At 40.9% G+C, this 20,002-nt stretch overlaps 2 protein-coding genes across 3 annotated transcripts in view; one reads left to right on the top strand and one right to left on the bottom strand.

Annotated features, from left to right (window-relative positions):
- Nucleotides 1–20,002, bottom strand: part of LOC116579382 (zinc finger protein 501-like) — a 46,721-nt gene that overhangs the window by 11,304 nt on the left and 15,415 nt on the right. The window lies entirely within an intron of this gene.
- On the top strand, nt 10,339–11,322 carry LOC116579417 (vomeronasal type-1 receptor 1-like). The gene is given in 2 exon segments (XM_032324823.1): nt 10,339–11,075; nt 11,077–11,322. Coding segments are annotated over 2 exon segments (918 nt in total). The 3' UTR covers nt 11,258–11,322.

The following is a 20,002-nucleotide window of genomic DNA, read 5'->3' as shown; positions in this document are numbered from 1 at the left end:
TTTTTTTTAAGATTTTATTTATTCATTTGACAGACACAGATCACAATTAGGCAGAGAGGCAGGTGGGGGGGCGGGAAGCAGGCTCCCTGCTGAGCAGAGAGCCCGATGCGATGCGGGGCCTCGATCCCAGGACCCTGGGATCATGACCTGAGCCGAAGGCAGAGGCTTTAACCCACTGAACCACCCAGGCAACCCCCTTATTATCTTTTTAATACCTGTAGAATCTCTAGTGATGTCACTTCTAATATATATTTATTTATTTATTCTAACATTTCCAACATTGGAAGTTTGTATATTCCCCTCTTTTTATATGATCAGTTTGGATAGAGGTTCATCAGTGTATTGATCTTAAAGCTTTGGGTTTCATGAATTTTCTGTACAGTTCTTCATTGTCTATTGCATTCATTTTTGTTTTGATCTTTATTATTTCCTTCTGCTTTCTCTGCATTTCAGTTCTCTTTTTCTGGTTTCTAAAGGTGAGATCCTTGATTTGAGACCTTTCTCTTTTTAAGTAGCTTCCACACCCAATGTGGGGCTTGCACTCACCACCCTGAGATCAAGAGTCACATGCTTCACAGAATGAGCCAGCCAGGGGCCCAGAGACCTTTTTTTTTTTTTTTTTTTAAAGTGTTTAATGTGATACGTTTTCCTTGAACTACTGCTTTAGAAGCCTCCCACAAGGGCACCTGGGTGGCTCAGTGGGTTAAAGCCTCTGCCTTCAGCTCGGGTCATGATTCCAGAGTCCTGGGATCAAGCCCCATATCAGGCTCTCTGCTCAGCAGGGAGCCTGCTTCCCCCTCTCTCTGCCTGCCTCTCTGCCTACTTGTGATCTCTGTCTGACTTGTGATCTCTGTCTGTGAAATAAATAAATAATCTTTTAAAAAAATAAAAATAAAGAAAAAAAAAAAGAAGCCTCCCACAAATTTTCTTATGTTGAGGGTTTTTTTCCCCATTCTGTACAAAATACTTTTCTCCAAAGCAATTTTTTAAGAAAAATTTTGGGATGTGTGTGTGACAAGGACAGAGAGAGTCATTAAACTTAGAAGGGATCCTCCTAAGGAGCTCATACAAAAGTGCTATTGCAAATGTGGTTAACTGCCATACCTCTTTGTCCACTATAAAACATGCTCCTGAGATCGTGAGCAAAACCAGGATGCCTACTCTCCACACTTGTGTCCAGTATTAATACTGGTGTTCTTGTCTAGTGCAGTAAAACAGGAAAATGGGTATGTACCATTTGGGCAGGAATAAATGAGGAATTTATCACTAGCCACCTTAACATTTTCCTCCAAATTTCATCTTCGCTGAATCCTACTACGGAGACCCAATTTACTATCATAATGCTTCCCCACCCCCTCACTTTCTTTAAGCAGTCTGGTTCTTTTCTCCTTCCGTGAGACCTATTACCTTCCAAGACACCAAGTAATTCAACAAGACCCATTGCTTGTCTGTTTTTCTTCACCACAAGGCAATTTCCATAAGGAAACACGCCTTGTTTATGTTCTGTGCACTCATATACCATATACCTAGAAATGTGCCTGACCCACATAAGGGACACTGTTAAGTATCTGCTGAAGCACTGAACAAAGCAGAGTTCCCATCATTTGCAACGTCATATGTTGTTTCTTTTTTTTTTTTTTTTCTCATATGTTGTTTCTAACTCTACACATCCATTAGGGTCTCTCCCTTCAATTTCAGTACCTTCAGGGCTCTGAGGAAGGAAGAGAAATATTTTGGATATAAATACCGAACTAAGTGGGTAAGATGTGCTCAGCTTCGTTCTTTCACTTAGGGGATTTCAGTGTCTTCTGTTCAATTACATTAGGATTTTTGCTCTCCCCATGCTGTTGTGCCATTCCTGTTGGATACCTCCATCAATCACTTTTAATAGTTCAGTGATAATGCACAATTCATAAATATTTTCCAGAAGTAATCTTAAATCCCCCATAGACACTGTCAGTGCAATTACAGGTGAAATGACAATCACTTTCAGAAACCAGATGAGGTCATGGCATCTCAAAACCTTAACCTCAGGGTTCAAAAGCCCCATTTCCACACCCACACAGGTACCATCACTGCAGCCACTGGCCTCACAGCACACACCAACTGGGTGAGTAGCTATTTTTTTTTCCAGTTCTTCATTATAGTAAGGAATTTATCTCAGGAAATCCAGGAATATCCATTCTCTTAAAAGCATGAGGCTTTCTGAAATCGAACATAAAAGACTGAGGGGCATAGGAGACATCTGCTCTTGGAACCCAGCTGAAGAAACCAGAGGCTCTTGCCACCCTTGTCCACCCGGCTCAGGGCCACCCCAGTGGCCCCCTCTCCCTCAGTTACAGCCCTTATGAAACTCTTTCTCACTTGCCCGCAGCACACCGCACCTCACAGGTTCCCCTCTAGAGACTTAACATGCAGGCGCGTGGTCAGCAGTAAGAGAACAGGAGCCCCAGATGGTGAGTGTCTGAGCACCACCCGGTAGATGCCCAAGGGCTTCTGGAGACGCTGCTCTACGTGGTGCATGGGGGAGGCGGCATGTCGTGCTAACTAAAGTCTAGTATGTTTAGAAATTTCTCTCATTTGTAAACATTCATATCTCATTTACAGAAAATACTGTCTCATTTGTTTGCATGATAGGAACAAAATTTTTATGGTAAGAAAAATGTGGCAAGGGCACCTGGGTAGCTCAGTCGGGTAAGCAGCTACCTTGGGCTCAGGTCATGATCTCAGAGTCCTGAGATAAAGCCCCGTGTCAGGCTCCTTGCTCAGGGGGGAGTCTGTATCTTCCTCTCCCTTGGCTGCTTCCCTTGCTTGTGCTGCCTCGCTTATGCTCTCTTTCAAATAAATAAAATCTTAATACACACACACACACACACACACACACATACAAAGGTAGCAAAAAGTTTGTGGGGGACAGACAAAAGGAATAATCAGGACTTTAATAGTCCTTTAGTACTGATTTTAAGCTTTTAATAGGGCTTTAATTTTGCTTTAATATTTCACCACATTATTTAGCTTAAATTATTTCCTTTAAAGAATATTTTAGTAGACTATTTGGTATTTTACAAAACTGTATTTAGTGTATTTATATTTATAATTATAGAGACAATATTTACTACATATAGAAAACTGGTTGATTTCTGATTGTTTTTATAGCATATACGTAAATGTTAAACTATGTTGTTAATTCTAACCTTTTATGTGGTCCGATAGTGCCTCTGAGATACTCAGGAATTTCAGCTCTCAGTCTATTTCCATTTAAAATAAATATATCTCACAGCTATTCCCTGCCTTGTTGAAATGCCAGGAAATTGGTGAGTCAATAAGGGACCAGCAGAGTCCTCTTATTTGTGATCAATTTGGGAATATTTCCGTATTTCTCCATTCAGTACCGAACAGAGTATTTCTTGAAGAAAGCCCATTCTTGGGAAGCCTCCCCTTAAAATCTTGTTGAATTTCATTTTCTATTAATATATTTTAGATCTTGGCTTCTTTTTCCATCAGTGATAAGGTTTTTTATCAGTGAAATCACTGACTTGCCACAAAGGCTCATACAAATCAGACTTGGTTTGGATACCTGCCCCCAAAGAGTTTTCTTAACATGATTATTTCTTTCTTTTAAATAGTATGGCAACTTATTTATTAAGCTAGATTCCTTATTTTTAGAATTATGTAAAAATCTGACACATTTCATTAACTGATGAGCACACAAGCACCTGTATATTAGGCAGGTTTTACTTTCTTTAGTTTCCAAACTGCTCATTTATCTGGTCCCTCTAGATACAGACATCATCTGATTTTTTGAGTCCTGTCTAAAGATAGAAAAACATTTAAATATAGTCAGAATAACATAATTTAACAATGAAACACTAAGAATAAAAAGCACATTGTCTCAGGTTGAAAAATATTTTCTTGAAGACATAAAACTTAGAAAATATTATTGAGAATAAAATGCTTTTGAAAACTGGCACAATGGAAAATTCCAAATATGTGTGAAAGATAATAGCATCAGGCTCATAGACTGAGTACCACTTTCAGCACAGTCATTTCATTTCATCTACACTGCTACTCACATTATCCACACTGGATTACTTAACAAATAAATTCATATATGTCATTATATTCTTGAGTAAATAATCAAGAACATACTTCAACACAATGATATGGGATCTAAAGATGGTTTCCATTCACAAGGAGGACCTGAGTACCTTCATAATTATTGTACAATAACAAAAACAATAATTAACATTATTATTTAACCATTTAACCATTAAATAACAATAATAGCTCATGTTTTCCTTATTTCCTCAAAAAAACCACACCCCACTAATAATCATTTGAATCAGGATCTAATCAATATCCCCATATAATTCATGGGTTTTTTTTTTTAAAGATTTTATTTATCAGAGAGAGTGTGAGAGAGCACAAGCAGGGGGAGCTGCAGACGGAGCAGGCAAAGGGAGAAGCAGGCTCTCTGCTGAGCAAGGAGCGCAGTGCAGGACTCCAGTCCAGGACACTGGGATCATGACCTGAGCCAAAGGCAGATGCTTAATGGACTGAGCCACCCAAGCCTCTCTAATTTGTGTTTTTCTATTAAGAGTCTGGCAAATAGTAAGTCCTCCTATTTTCCCCCTCATTTTTAATAAAAAATAAATGGATCATTGATCTAGAATAATTTAATACATTCTATTAATTTATTGCATTCCACTGATATTGTTTCACACACTGTCCCAGACAGCCATGAAATGTGTGATTTTTGCTAATGGTTTACTCAAATTATAGTCATTTATTGTGAAGGATACTTCAGAGGTAGTATAGTTCCTTCTTACTGCCTCCCACTAGAAGTTTTTCACAGCGTTCTTGCTTGATGGTTTAACAAGATGTTTCATTTTTCCCATGTGGATTAGGAATTGTCAAATTTTTGTCAAGATGTCTTATACCTTTTTAGTGAGAAACTGCATTTAGAGGTCACAATCTATAGAATGGAGGTGCTCACCAGTTGGTCATAATAGCTAGACTTGTTCATGTCTTTCTGTATATTTTAAATCAAATACAGATTGGTTAATGTTGATTTTTTTTCAAGGAAATGAAAAAATATAGCATCTTAAAACAGTTTGGTTTTCTATTTCTTTTATTTTTTCCTAAAAGTCTTGATTCTCAAGTATATTAATATTCTTATTCCATCATTTTAAAAAACTATGATTTTACTAAAGAATATGATATTAGATACCAGTTCACAATTTCTTGGCTGGTGTTTTGTCTGAATATATCCCAGTAAAAATAAACAGACAACATTATTTTTTTAAGTTTCTCAAAAGTTATTATTTATGTGGATTGGCCCCAAACTTCACACATAACAAGGTTTGCACACATACACACAAACATGTCTTAAAATTCATTTGGCATTGAAAGTAATGGGTTATTCTATTATACATTTGTTTTATGTTGTTTGGTAAAGATGCAAAGTATTTCCAGTTTTTTTTTTAAGATTTAATTTTTTATTTGACAGAGAGAGAGCGATCACAAGTAGGCAGAGTAGCAAGCAGAGAGAGAGGGGGAAGTAGGCTCCCTGCTGAGCAGAGAGCCCCCTGCGGGGCTTGATCCCAGAACCCTGGGATCATGACCAGAGCCGGAGGCAGTGGCTTAAGCCATTGAGCCACCCAGGTGCCCCAAAGTATTTCCAGTTTTATAACAGTCATAACATAATACAAGGTCAGTTCAGAGAAGTCTAGCCTCCAACTTTCTCTGTCCATGAGGACATCATTTTTATGTTTTTGTTAATCCTCCCATAGTCCTCTTCAAACTATATTTCTTTATATTCATACTTATATTTATACTAGTATTCTTTGAATTCTTAGAAAAATAGACCTTACTTCATCTGCTCGTCTGCATCTCACTTTTTTCCCATGTAAGAATATATTCTGGAGGTAACTCCATACTTTCAGTGAGGAGTTCCTCCTTGTCTACAGCTGCAGTGAACCAGGGCCTGTTCTGCTCGACGTTTACGTTATTTCCAAAGCACAACATTAGTAAGTGACCCTCACACATATACTCTTAATGCTCGTTTACAGTGAGAAACCTGTGTTGAGCTTAACACTAGAACTGCTGGGCAGGATGATGATAACATACTTGTTATTTTTAATTCTTCTGACTTCATTTAAGATCAAGCTCCACTAGATATTGGTATGACGAGTTCTGTCAACTTGGAAATGGGGATTTTCTTCCTCTGCCAGGGTTTGGCATCATGGGTAATTCTTCACTCCTTTGTCTTAATCATTTCATTCTGCTTGCTGGATGCAAGATGAGACCCAGAAGCCTTATTCTAAATAAACTATTACTAGCTATATCCTTAATTCTTTTCTCTATAGGGATTCTTCAGGCAGTGGCAGTTTGGGAAAGAATTTGTGTCCTGGATGATGCAGAATTTAAACCTGTCTTTTTTCTTTTTTTAAAATACAGAATGGGCAGGGGGTTTTCCTTAGCACCACCTCCCTCCTCGGTGGCCTTCAGGCCAATGAGCTCTGCCCTCAATTTCTTTAGATGGATGGAACTCAAAGGTAAATCCTCAAAGTGCATTGGCTTCTGATCAAACACACACACAGGCGCATGCAAATGTGACAAGCACATCAGTGTACACACACACCAACACACACACACCAACAAAGGGTGCTATAGTTCTTATTTAATTGCTTGCAAAGTGAATTTTCACTTTGAGAGTTTAATAAGCGAAACCACACCAGAATTTTCACAGTGAGAGTTTAATATAGAAGACCAATAGGAGATTGCTATAATGACAGATTGGTCAGTAAAAACAAAAAGAGCCCCAAAACATACAGGAAGAGCAAGTATTAGAAGTGACCACCCTTTGGGCTGAGACTGTGTGTCCAGGTGGGGGTTGAGATACCCTCAACCCTACCAGAGACCTTGTCCTTTAAAAGATCTTGTCCAAAAGGGCAGGTGGTGACTTATGGAATGACAGAGTTGCTTTGATGCCTCACCAGCCGTACTTCTGGGAACTGTCCTCTGGAAGTCGGGAGTGTCTGGGAAAACTATTCTTGAGGGTCAGAGGTAAGCCACTTTAAAAGTTCTTGGGGATGGTGGTGTTGGGAAAGCTGCTGGCTAGCATGCACGGTCGGACCTGAGAGCTGGAGACTCCCGGAGATTTCTCTGTCATTCCGTGGTCCAGCTGTGCACTCGCCCACAGGGTACAGATTTCATCCTGGGATAGGCTGTGTGACGGCTCTATCTCCAGCCTGGAGTTGCTTATATCTGACAATCCCATACTATTCAGAGTTCTTGATCCTTCTAATCCTCCAATCCTTTGTTACTCTAGTCCTCTGTTTCTTTAAGCTTTCCCTGTTCAAATTATGGTGTGATAGTGACTCATTGACCTGTCCGCTTCCTCTCTTCCCCCTAGTCCATATACAGTACAGACACCAGACTGAGCCTTTCTTTTTTTTTTTTAAAGATTTTATTTATTTATTAGACAGAATCACAAGTAGTCAGAGAGGCAGGCAGAGAGAGAGGAGGAAGCAGGCTCCCCGAGGAGCCCAATGCGGGGCTCGATCCCAGGACCCCGGGACCATGACCTGAGCCGAAGGCAGAGGCCTTAACCCACTGAGCCACCCAGGTGCCCCAGACTGAGCCTTTCAATACACAGGTTGGGTCATGCCCCTCTATATTCCAATACTATGTATACACTGGCTCACCATTTCACTTAGAGAAATTCCAAATTATTTACAAAGGTCTACAGTGCCCCACCGAGACTTAGCCAACCGCCAACTTCACCAACTTCTCTATTTCTTTAGTCATTCTCCTTGTATAGATTTTTAAAAAGATTTTATTTATTTGACAGACAGAGATCACAAGCAGGCAGAGAGGCAAGCAGAGAGAGAGGAAGGGAAGCAGGCTCCCTGCTGAGCAGAGAGCCTGACTGGGGGCTTGATCCCAGCACCCTGGGATCACGACCCAAGCCAAAGGCAGAGGCTTTAACCCACTGAGCCATCCAGGCGTCCCCTCCTTGTATAAATTTGTTAATTAACATCAATAGCCTTAAATAATTTGCTCAACTCACAAATGCTTTTCAGATGTAATCTTAAATCCCATACAGACCTTCTCCTAGCAATTACAAGTGAAGAGGTAATCACTGCCTAGCAAGAAGTGAAATCATGGAATCCCCAATATTCATCTCAGGCTTCAGAGTCCCCATCTCCACAGATGTATACAGATGTCGCCACTGCAGCTACCGTGCTGGCAGCAAATAAAATCTGTTTGGTAGGTGGCTATTTCAAAAAACAAGGGTCAGAAACTCTGAGGAAATAGAATGTATTCCATAAAACCTAGTAAGAAACTCATGGGATTCAAGCAAGTGATCTTACGATTAAAAGCATCAGGGAGGCATAATACGCCATAGTGTATATGGACCACATTTTCCTTATCCATTACCCAACTTTTGTAGCAACATGGACAGGACTGGAAGAGATTATGCTGAGAGAAATAAGTCAAGCAGAGAGAGTCAATTATCATATGGTTTCACTTATTTGTGGAGCATAACAAATAGCATGGAGGACAAGGGGAATTAGAGAGGAGAAAGGAGTTGGGGGAAATTGGAAGGGGAGGTGAACCATGAGAGACTATGGACTCTGAAAAATAGTCTGAGGGGTTTGAAGTGGTGGGAAGGTGGGAGGTTGGGTACCAGGTGGTGGGTATTATAGAGGGTAAGGATTGCATGGAGCACTGGGTGTGGTGAAAAAATAATGAATATTGTTATGCTGAAAAAAAAAAAAAGCATCAGGGAGTTTTCTGAGGGATCCAGACACACTGTTGTGCTCCTCTGTCTGCTTCAGGGCTCCTAAGCACGTACTTCCTTCTTCCCTATTACCCTGACATCTTCACCTCTTGCCTCTGAATAAACAGACATGCAGAACCCTCATGACATTCAGGGCAAAGGCTTACCTCTAAGCAGAAGTAAAGAACAGTAAGATGATGATTTTTAGTTCTCATCTGGGAATGGACACTTGGTTATTGGGTGGCAACTGCAGATTTATGCCGTAGGATTTCGTTTTTAATCACTGAGAGCCTGTGTATTTAAAGGAGTCTATGATTGGTGGAAGAGTATAAACCTCCAAATCCTGGAGATATGCTCTTTTAAGAGAAAAGTGACTAAAGATTGCACATTTAAGAGAGCAGAGATCATCAGGGACTTCATTATTCTCAGATTCTCAATTTTACCCTGACCTACGACCAGATTTCAAAATCAATGTAAAATTATAATTATCTATTAAATCTTCTCCTTCTACCCCAACAGAACTTCATTGTCCTTTCTGATCAATATGAAATACTAGTGTGTTCACCCCCATACACCTGTAGCATCGACAGGTTGGTTTGTTCTGACATATAAAGTTCTACCCAAGTACATAATGATATACTTTCAATATTTTTTCTCTGAAAGCAAAGTGCACATAATTTAGCCCCTAACCATGGCTCCATGGCCACCGTTCCATTTGATTAAGGGAATAAAATGAGTCTCTTATTTTTGCCCTTGAATGACTACACTTTGAGCATAGGAATGACTAGTGATCACAGCTGTTAATAAGTCAGAGACTCCTCAAAGTTATCTCTGATTTATAGTAATTGTAGAAATTCTCCACATAAAATGGCATCTTTGTTGGATAATTAAATTCATTTCATGTTTTCTTTTCAAAACTATTTCTCGAACTTTCCCTTGGTTTAAAATTCTTCTTTGATAAAGTTCATATGTGTATTCCACTACTTTTTCTTAAAATTATCTTTCAATTTTAATTGCTGTTAGAAAAATCACAATTGTATCTAAACATTTTGAATGAATCCACCTGTCTATAGTTAATGTGAAAGTGTATGTCTAAATACCCCATAACTCCCTCCTTCAATAATCCAAGTGCACATCCTTGGAGAAACGTTCTGAATTATTTACAACTACTTAGCAAGATCTCCTTTAGATAACCTCTCTTTGATCCTTTTGTTTGCTTTTTAACTTTTTTGGGGGGTGGGGAGTGGGAGGGAGGGTCAGTGAGGGAGGGAGAGAGATCTTAAGCAGGCTTCATGAAGTGGGGCTTGATCTCACGACCCTGAGATCATGACCTGAGCCAAAATCAAGAGTTGGATGCTTAACTAACTGAGCCACCCAGGAGCCCCTTTTGTTTGCTTTTTAAGGACACATTCTGAATGTCTTCTATGTGGGGAAAAAATGTGGTTAATGAAAAGCCCTACAGGAAACATAAAGATAGTAATACATATATTTTGGATTTCCTCCAGATCTTTAATTCCAGTTAAGATCAATTTCCACTTGATATTGATGTGATGGGCTCTTTCAAATTGGAAATAGGGATTATCTTCCTCATTCAGACAGGAGTTGGGATCCTGGGAAATTCCTTCCTCTTTGGTCTTTACAACTTCCCTTTGTTCACCGGACACAAGTTGAAATCCAAAGACCTAATTCTCAATCAATTGGTCTTAGCCAACTCCTTGGTGCTTTTTTCCAAAGGGATCCCTCAGACCGTGGCGGCTTTTGGATGGAAATACTTCCTGGATGACATTGGATGTAAAGTTGTCTTTTATGTACACAGAGTGGGCAGAGGAGTTTCCCTCAGCATCACCTGCCTGTTGAGTGGCTACCAGGCTTTTAAGATTCATTCTAGTATCTGCAAGGTGATGGAGCTCAGAGTATCTCCAAAGCGCATTGGCTTCTGCTGTTTCATCTGGTGGATCTTGCATCTCCTGTTAAATATCTGTGTTCCATTAAGAATGACTGGGCCACTGAACAGCAAAAACCTTAGTTTGAGAAAAACATACATCTACTGTTCTGGACTACCACAAGATAAATTTATAGGCTCACTAAACGCTACCATGTTTTCTTTCTTTAACTTTGTGTGTTTGAGCCTCATGGTCTGGGCCAGTGGCTCCATGGTCCTTGTCCTGCTCAGGCACAAGAAGCAAGTCCAGCATATTCATAGCCTCAGCGGTTGCCCCAGACCTTCCCATGAGGACAGAGCCACATGCACCATTCTGATCCTGGCAAACTCCTTTGTCTGCTGTTACTCTCTCTTCCATTTTGTCTCTTTGCCTAGTACTTATTTTGAGTCCAGACCAGTGGCTAGTAAACACTGCTGTGTTTGTAACATCATGTTTTCCGACATTCAGCTCATTTGTGCTCATCAGCAGTGATATGCGTGACTCTCAGTTCTGCTTTACCTGCTGGACAAGGAAAAGTTTTCCTTAATCTGGTAAAACAGTTGTCTATCTTTTGATCTGTGCAGATAAATCTACTTTTCATTTCACCCTTTGTTAATATATATGTGACTATTTGGTGCTAGTTACAATTCCAGGAAGCTGTGCTATCCAATGATTAGCACCCTACCCTGACACAGCTATAGTGAAGCCAAAATAGATTTATACAATGTGCAATGATTACTTAATATACCATTCCTCAACTAGCTCAAGGTCATTTAGGAGGATATAATGTACGAAAACTACCAGGTTTGCCAACATAAGTAAAATGTCCCCTACAGCTAGCATCAAACAGGGCCTTTTAATAGTTTTAATATGTGTATTTTTTCCTAAACATAGGTGAGTAAGGCTAGATCGATCAGGGAAAATATCTGGATGGCTCATGTGGGAACGCATGTGCAACCTTAATTAACAACGAAACTACAGTATTTGTTGCAGGATACCGTCAATCAGACAAAAATTCTTTTTTTTTTTTTTTAAAGATTTTATTTATTTATCAGAGAGAGAGGGGGGCAGAGAGCAAGCACAGGCAGACAGAATGGCAGGCAGAGGCAGAGGGAGAAGCAGGCTCCCTGCTGAGCAAGGAGCCCGACGCGGGACTCGATCCCAGGACGCTGGGATCACGACCCGAGCCAAAGGCAGCTGCCCAACCAACTGAGCCACCCAGGCGTCCCAAATTCTAAGCTTTGTCCTAACAATGGCAAAGATCAGTGAAGGGGCATCACCTTCGCTTTTTAGATGTCATTTAGTACATACATAATTAAATGTGTTTTACTTTAATAAACTTCCATCTGATTCATAATTTTGATTAAAATATTTTGGTTTAATGGTTTTCAAACCCAGAGTTTCCAATCTTCAATTACTGGCTTTTATTTTAAACAAAAGGTAAACTTTCAAGAATGTAGGAAGGATTTTCACTCTATCTCTTCCATTACTGTTGGATATAAGAGTTTTTTCCCCAGTGATTTCTTTTCCTCTATTTAATTCAGCCTGTTCCTACTGTCTTTAAAGATTTTAATTTAATCTTTTAATTTTCCTGAATTTCACAACTATTTCTTAGTTAATTTTGATAAATCCTAGGACTGAATGCTACGTCTTTGAGAATGTATAACCTTTTATTACTTATTTACACATAGAAAATGATGACATTTATAAGCCTCCTTAAGTCCAATCAATTTTTATGAAAATTTTTGGAAAAATTCATGCACTGTGCAACACTTTTTTGAGCTAAGTTTACACCATAAGTCTTCTGGTGAGGCCTTATCTTTTCCACAACATCCTCTCACACAGGCCCCACTATCAGGTCAGGGTTTGGTTCTCTAAACCATCCTGATTTAAAGCTTTCTAATTACCGACAGAATCACCAACTAACCTCTGACCTCTGTAGTCCTAAAGTAATTCCTAGACCAATTAATTCTTGAGTAGTTGATTAGAACACACTGTATTTAAAACTGAGCCTTAGCCCAATGACACCTAATCATACAGTTAAAGAATGAAGTCACAAAAGATAGAGCAATTTCCTTATCTATGATGCCCCCTCCTCTGTCTCAGGCAGACACACCTCACAGTGAGCTTCCTTCCTGACCTGCATGTCTGTCCCTTGATCTTACTGGCCTGCAGGTTCTACAGCAGATTTTGTATTTTCTAAGAGTGGGTCTGAAATTATTTTGTTTCTATGGTTTTACTAACAAGTTATTCATACAACTCAGCTATAAGCTAAGTATCCTCATGTCCATCTGAAGACGACAGAACAGATTTACAACCTACAAACTCCCGCCATCATTCCATTGTACAACTGGACTCAAACTTATTTGTCCAAATTCTAGACAGTGTTCTTAATGGAAATAGCTTGCATCCAAATAACTGTGATAATGCTGTTTTTGAAGCAAAGTGAATCATTTTGGGAAAGTTTTTTTCCTTTTGCATTTTATGGGTTGATCTGTACTTCACCTGATTTTCAGCCAAGCAATCACTCTCTGGGTCTGCGAGGAATTCATACTGATACTGATTGATTTTGTGTTTGTTTCATGCTCTGCCTCTCATGAGAGGTCTCTTTAGAAAGAAACCTGCTAGTTAAACCTAATATTCAACATTCTTTTTCTTCCTTTTCCATCTCCATTTTTTTTTCTCTTTTCTGCTCTCTGGGCAGGTTATGTGTAATTCATCTCCATTAAATTATTTCATTTTATTGTTTTTTGGTGCTATCACTTAAGGACCACACTTATGTTTATCCCATTTTACACTCTTATTGTGAAATATAACAGTAGTACAGGGAATTAATATATATTTAGAATTTAACAAATGTTCCTAAAATAGATGCCTCTGTATCTGCCACTGAGGAAAATACGAAGAATGCCAGTAGTGTCCTGCCATGTCAAGTATCCCATCCCAGACATGGTCTACACCTCCTCCAAGAGTAACTCAACATCTGGATTTTTAAGTCAGCATCTGTTGGATTTTCTTTTTCTTTCTTTTTTTTTAAGATTTTTTTGTTTTTTTGTTTGACAGAGAGAGATCACAAGTAGGCAGAGAGGCAGGCAGAGAGAGAGGGGGAAGCAGGTCCCCGCTGAGCAGAGAGCCCAATGCGGACTCGATCCCAGGACAATGGGACCATGACCTAAGCTGAAGGCAGAGGCCCAACCCACTGAGCCACCCAGGTGCCCCTCTGTTGGATTTCCTTGATAGTTTTCCTTAACTGTGCATAAATCCTAAAACTATAGTTTGACTCTGTATGCCACTGATATTTATATGAAAGGAGTCATATGCTATGTATTTGTTTGCTCTTACTTCTTTTGGCCACTGAGTGTCAGTACGACTCACCCATGCTGCTCAATGTGTATCATTCATTTTCAGTGCTTCTGAGAGCACCATTTCATAATCTGTCTCTGTTCTACACTGATGGACCTTTGTATGGCCTTCAGGTGTCGGCAATAATGACAACGCAGCTGTAAAAGTTTTTGTTCATGTGTCCTGATGTACATCAGAACGTGTTTCTTTGGAGCAGCAGTTCCCTTCCAAACCAAGTGTGGATGACCAGATGTATGTGGATCTCCTTCTAAGCTCTACATGGTCTCCGCTGATCTGTACATGTAGCTCTGCACAAATATCTAATATCAAACTGCTGTCATCTCTAGTTTTATAACAGGTCCTAACCTCTGAAAGAACAATCCACCTTACCTTTTTTTCTATCTTCTAATTGTGCCTTATTTTTCTGTGAATTCTGAGTTTTAAATACCTTTTGTCAAGTTCAACAACAGTAACATGAATCAGAAAAATTTCACGGTACACTTGCATTCATTAATTGTGAAAGGGAATGAGCTCAAGCTGATTTTGGTTCCTCTATTTCTCTTACTGTACATGTGGCATAACATCATCCTGTCCTTGATTCTCCTTATTACAATGGGTCTAGGCAGCATGTGTTTCCCCATTCTAAACATCCCCCCTTTGTAATTTTCTCCTTTGTGTTGTATTATCTTGATACATGTCTGCTTCTTCTTTAATGTCTTAGATTTTTAGTTTCCCTTTAAAATTTCCATTGGCTTTACCCCCTTTCTGACTCCTTTGAGATTTTCTCCAGAGATAAATATATTTTATTTGTTTTGTAAGTAAGCCCTATACCCAACATGGGGCCTGAATTCACGAACCAGAGATCAAGAGCTGCATACTCTACTGAGACAACCAGGCACCCCTGATATTTTTAATTTTAGTTATACAGATATTTATTTATCCTTATCTATTGTGTACCTTATGAGACCACTGTATTCAATGTCCAATATTTCCACATTATCACTACTTTCATATTGTACTATATAATTAATATCCTCTTCACTTTGAAAATAACTACTACACTTTAATAGATCTATTAGTCTGTTACAAAAGATATTTCTCCAGTATTACACATAGCCCCCCCCCTTTTTAAAAGATTTTATTTATTTATTTGACAGACAGATCACAGGTAGGCAGAGAGGCAGGCAGATAGAGAAGAAGGGAAGCACACTCCCTGCTGAGCAGAGAGCCCTATGTGGGGCTCGATCCCAGGACCCTGGGATCACAACCCGAGCCAAAGGTAGAGGCTTTAACCCACTGAGCCACCCAGACGCCCCACACATAGCCCCTTTTACAATGGTTTTGCTTACAGGTAACTTTGAAAGAGAAAGCCAAAAGGCGATCTCTTTACTAGATATGGAGAAGCTGGAAAGTCATGGTCGCGTAAAGGTGTGGTGTCAAGCCATCAACCGTCTCTCTGCAGCAGCAGCTGCTAGGTTTGGCTTGCCAATCTGCCATAGGCGTGGCTGGTAAGGAAACTGCAAGCCCAAATGGACTGAGAAAGATTATTCCTTACACAGATGGAATAAGAAAGTCAGCAAACATTGTCATCTCCTGCTATGCCTGTCACATAGGACACCACCAAACCAAAGGGGCTAGAATACAGGCAACATGTGCAGTGGGACTAAGTTGCTGAGGAGCCTAGTCAAGTCTGGCTGTGAGTGGTTTTATATGGACCCTATGGAAGGAAGGATTAAGTGGAAGTTCCAAGGTCTCACAGGAACCAGGGATGTAGTGAAACTCTCATATGCTGCTGGTAGGAAATATAAAAAATTAACCACTTCAGATCAGTTTGAAAATTTCTTAAAAAGTTAAAAATTCACCTACCCTATGATTCAGGCATTGCACTAAGAGGTATTAACACAAGAAAAATGAAACATGTATCCACATAAAGATTTATATGTGAATCTTCAAAGAAGTTTTATTTGTAATAGCCAAAACCTGCAAACCCAGGTGTCACGGAACAGATACATGGACAACAAATGGCAGTATATCCATACAACAGAACACTACTCAGCAATGAAAGGAATGCACTTTTTAAATCTCAAGGTAATTACACAGTATATATGAAGCCAGAGAAAAAGAATAAATACTTTAATACTAAAATTGTAGAAAATGTAGTCTACTATAAAGGAAAGTAAATCTAAGTTTGCCCAGAGAGCCAGAGAGGGCAGGGAGAGAGATTAATAAAAATAAGGTAAATATGTGGGGGGGGGGGCGCCTGGGTAGCTCAGTGGGTTAAAGCCTCTGCCTTCGGCTTAGGTCATGATCCCAGGGTCCTGGGATCGAGCCCCGCATCAGGCTCTCTGCTTAGCAGGGAGCCTGCTTCCTCCTCTCTTTCTCTGCCTGCTTCTCTGCCTACTTGTGATCTCTGTCAAATAAATAAATAAAATCTTAAAAAAAAAAAACAAACCTCTGCCTTCGGCTCGGGTCATGATCCCAGGGTCCTGGGATCGAGCCCTGCATTGGGCTCTCTGCTTGGCAGGGAGCCTGCTTCCTCCTCCCTCTCTGCCTGCCTCTCTGCCTACTTGTGATCTCTTTCTGTCAAATAACATTTTTTAAAAAGGTAAATACGTGTGGAACTTATAGGCTCATTATCACAACTATGATAGTTTGGTAGATTATATTGCCAAATCTTATCCAACTACACACTTTAAATATGTGCAGTTTACTATATGTCATTATATCCTAAAGCTTTAAGCAATGGTTCAAAATAAAAGTAAGGATCTCTCCCACTCCTTTTTTTTTTTTAAATCAGGTTTGGCAGCCCTCTAATATCTCTACCACCTCTCTCCTGATGCTTTGGGAGGGATGGCAATGATAGCAAATACTGCTGAACAATGGAGGATGTTTCCACCTTAGCCACAAAGGCCGTATGGCTGGAGTAAGAAATCTCCCTTCTCTCTATCCTTGTTTTCCTGCATGTGCAATAACAGTCTTAAGGTCAACAGCCCAGAAAGCTACAGGAATCCATAAAACCTTAATTTCTCTGCCAATGACCTCTGCTATTAGGGTTACACAGGCCAGGAGTCACACTCACCCAACACAGCCACAGCCACTGGAATAGCTGTGGGTGAACTTTTAGAAGAGGGGTTTCAGTGTTGTTGACTGCAGGGCTCCAGCACTCCCTATCAATCCAATGTTTCTCATCAATTGTGATTTCTGTGAGCCCTTTAGTATTAAAACCAGTATCATTACCCTACTAAATCCTGGGCATCAGGGCACATGGCTCTTCTGAAGGACCTGGGGAAGAGATTCCCCTTAGCCATGTGGTCTTTACATGATATGCACTATAGACCACGGAACCAATCCCAGAAACATGGGGGATTTTCACAAGTAGCTGCTCCTCAATGTGAGCACAATCAGGGCCCACAAAAAAATCTTGGCTTCCAGGCTGCATATTAGTTGCACAAAGCCAGCAGTCTTTCCTTGGAGGCCTTGGACAGCAAAGTGAACTAAGCCCAAACTGAAGAGTTATTCTCTGCCATCACACTTTGTCTTCTGAGGCGCACCAAAGTTGGGAACTCTCACACAAACTGTTTACACCTTCATGATGTTTTCAAAGCAATCTCTTGGTGAATAAAACCCCAAGGATTAAAGGTGGTTTAAACAATAAGGCCTTTATTATTGCACAAATCATAGGCAGACAGTTTATGGGTTGGTGACATGGAGACTGGAAAAAACCCACCACAAGTGTTAAATGAAAACAATGTCCCTGAAGACAAACCTTCTTTGCAAGCCACCAGTAGAACCCAGATTAGGTCTTTTGGGAGAAAACTGGGTCAGGTATACACATTAATTAGAGAGAAGGGAATGACATCACTGTAAGACTCAGGCTACTCATTATTTTCTCCAGACAGAACAGAGATCTATTTCCCTAAACACTGGGGTAACTGATGTATACCACAGGGGCCTTTCAGGAATTAGAGCTGCCTTATACCATGAAAACTGGCAGTCACAGTTTCAGCAAGGACCCCAAGCCGGTTAGGAAGCACAGCGTGGTTCCTAGAAGTTTCCCTCATACTTGAAACTTACAGGGAATCTTCCCTGTGTATATTCTGATGTATGAGTTCAACTTCAGGAAGATATCTCCCTTACAAAAGCTCTCCTCCAATGTCATTATATCAAACATGCAGAAAGCCTGCTCCTTGCATGGCTATGGCTTTGCTATGTGAACTTTCTGGTGTCCAGTGAGGTGAGACTTTCGGCTGAAGGCTTTCCCACATTCATTGCACTTATAAAGCTGATCTGCACTGTGAACCTTCTGGTGCTGAATCAAAGCAGACCACTGACTGAAGGCTTTCCCACATTTGCTGCACATATACAGCCTTTCCATATGGTGGTGAACTTGTTGGTTAAACCTTTGGCTGAAAGCTTTTGTACACTTGTTGCACTCATGAGGACTTTTTCTGATATGAATTTTTTTGGTGTTGAGCAAACTGGGGGTCACTGAAGAATTCCCCACATTCTCTGCACTTCTGAGGCCTCTCTCCAGTGTGAACCCTTTTGTGTTGAATGAGGCCAGAGTTGCGGGTAAAGGATTTCCCATGTATCCTACTAAATGGGACCTGCATGATGCAAGTTTTAAGGGAAAGGTGAGACAGGTGAGTGATGAGCACTGGCCCAGAGAAACTTAACACATACAGACCATAGGAAAGAAGACTAGGATTACAAAGAAATCCTCAGAGGAGGATCCCGTAAGAACTGCCCATAGTCCACATAAGTACCAACCATGTCAGTGACTACAGTTCCTTGAGCAGGCAGGGACAGGAAATGTCATCACCTATAGGAAGAGGCAAAACCAGGCAGAGAAGTGCTGTGGACTTGGACAGAGTCAGACAGACAGTTGAAAGGCAAGCAAGGTGGAAGCCATTAGCGTAACTGCAAGACTACTGACCCTGCATACCTTCCCAGTGAGGCTTTGGGGCAGTACATTCAGCCCAGCCCCAAGGACTGCAACTGACCAGGGAACTGAGGGGAAGGAAGCAATGCCCATGTTTGTGATGGGAGAAAAACAGAGCTATCCCTGGGATAAAAGCAGAAAGGCTTATCCCAGGTCCCTGGGGGAGGGAATGAGGGCCTTACCCAGGGCAGTCACAAGTGCCAAGTTCTCCAGCAACACATCATGGTATAGGCGTCTCTGATTCTCATCAGGGAGACCCCATTCCTCCCAGGAGAAGTACACAGCCACGTCTTCAAATGTCACACTGCCCTGAGAGAGACAGATGAAACCCCAAAGAGACCCTGTCCCAAGGACCCACAATCCCTTCCTCCACAGAGTTACTCCATTGGCACCACTGGTGGTCTCTCCTCATAGTCCCATTAATCACTGTGTACAACCCTCAGCGACAACAGCAGGACATCCGATAAATGCCAGCTAAACTCTGGGCCTGGCAGACATGGCCCCAACGCTCCTGCTAAGCGATACCCCTGCGGTTCTCCAGACTAAGTGTTCCAGACTCAACCAAACTGGGCTTTCCCTTCAACCTTAAGTCTGCAATACCAGGACCCTGGGGCCATTACTTCACATTCCCTCTCCACATGCACATCACTGTACCTGTGATGCAGACTGTACCTTCTATGTCTCTGGAGCCCACAGGCACACTCACTTTGCCACCACAACTACCCCCTTGCCCCACAGCACAGGTATCTCCCTAGATTCCCCCTGTATCACTTAGCACATGGCATCCAGACAGTGCTTGCTTGGCAGACTCAAAAGGAATCTACATATAATCCAACGTTATCCAGACCTCCAATGGCTTCCACTACAAAGGGCAGTCCAGAACCCTGCTGTGAAAGCATCCACTTCACAGAGAGAAAGCTGGCTCTGTTCTTTGCTTCAACCTCACCAACCAGAACCACATGCACATCTCAGACATCTCGCCCTCTTCAACTTCTGTGCTGTACTTCC

Source organism: Mustela erminea, chromosome 19 (genome assembly GCF_009829155.1).
Source record: "Mustela erminea isolate mMusErm1 chromosome 19, mMusErm1.Pri, whole genome shotgun sequence".
Taxonomy (NCBI): domain Eukaryota; kingdom Metazoa; phylum Chordata; class Mammalia; order Carnivora; family Mustelidae; genus Mustela; species Mustela erminea.
The sequence above is the reverse complement of the archived record's forward strand: the minus strand, read 5'-3'. Positions and strand labels throughout refer to the sequence as shown.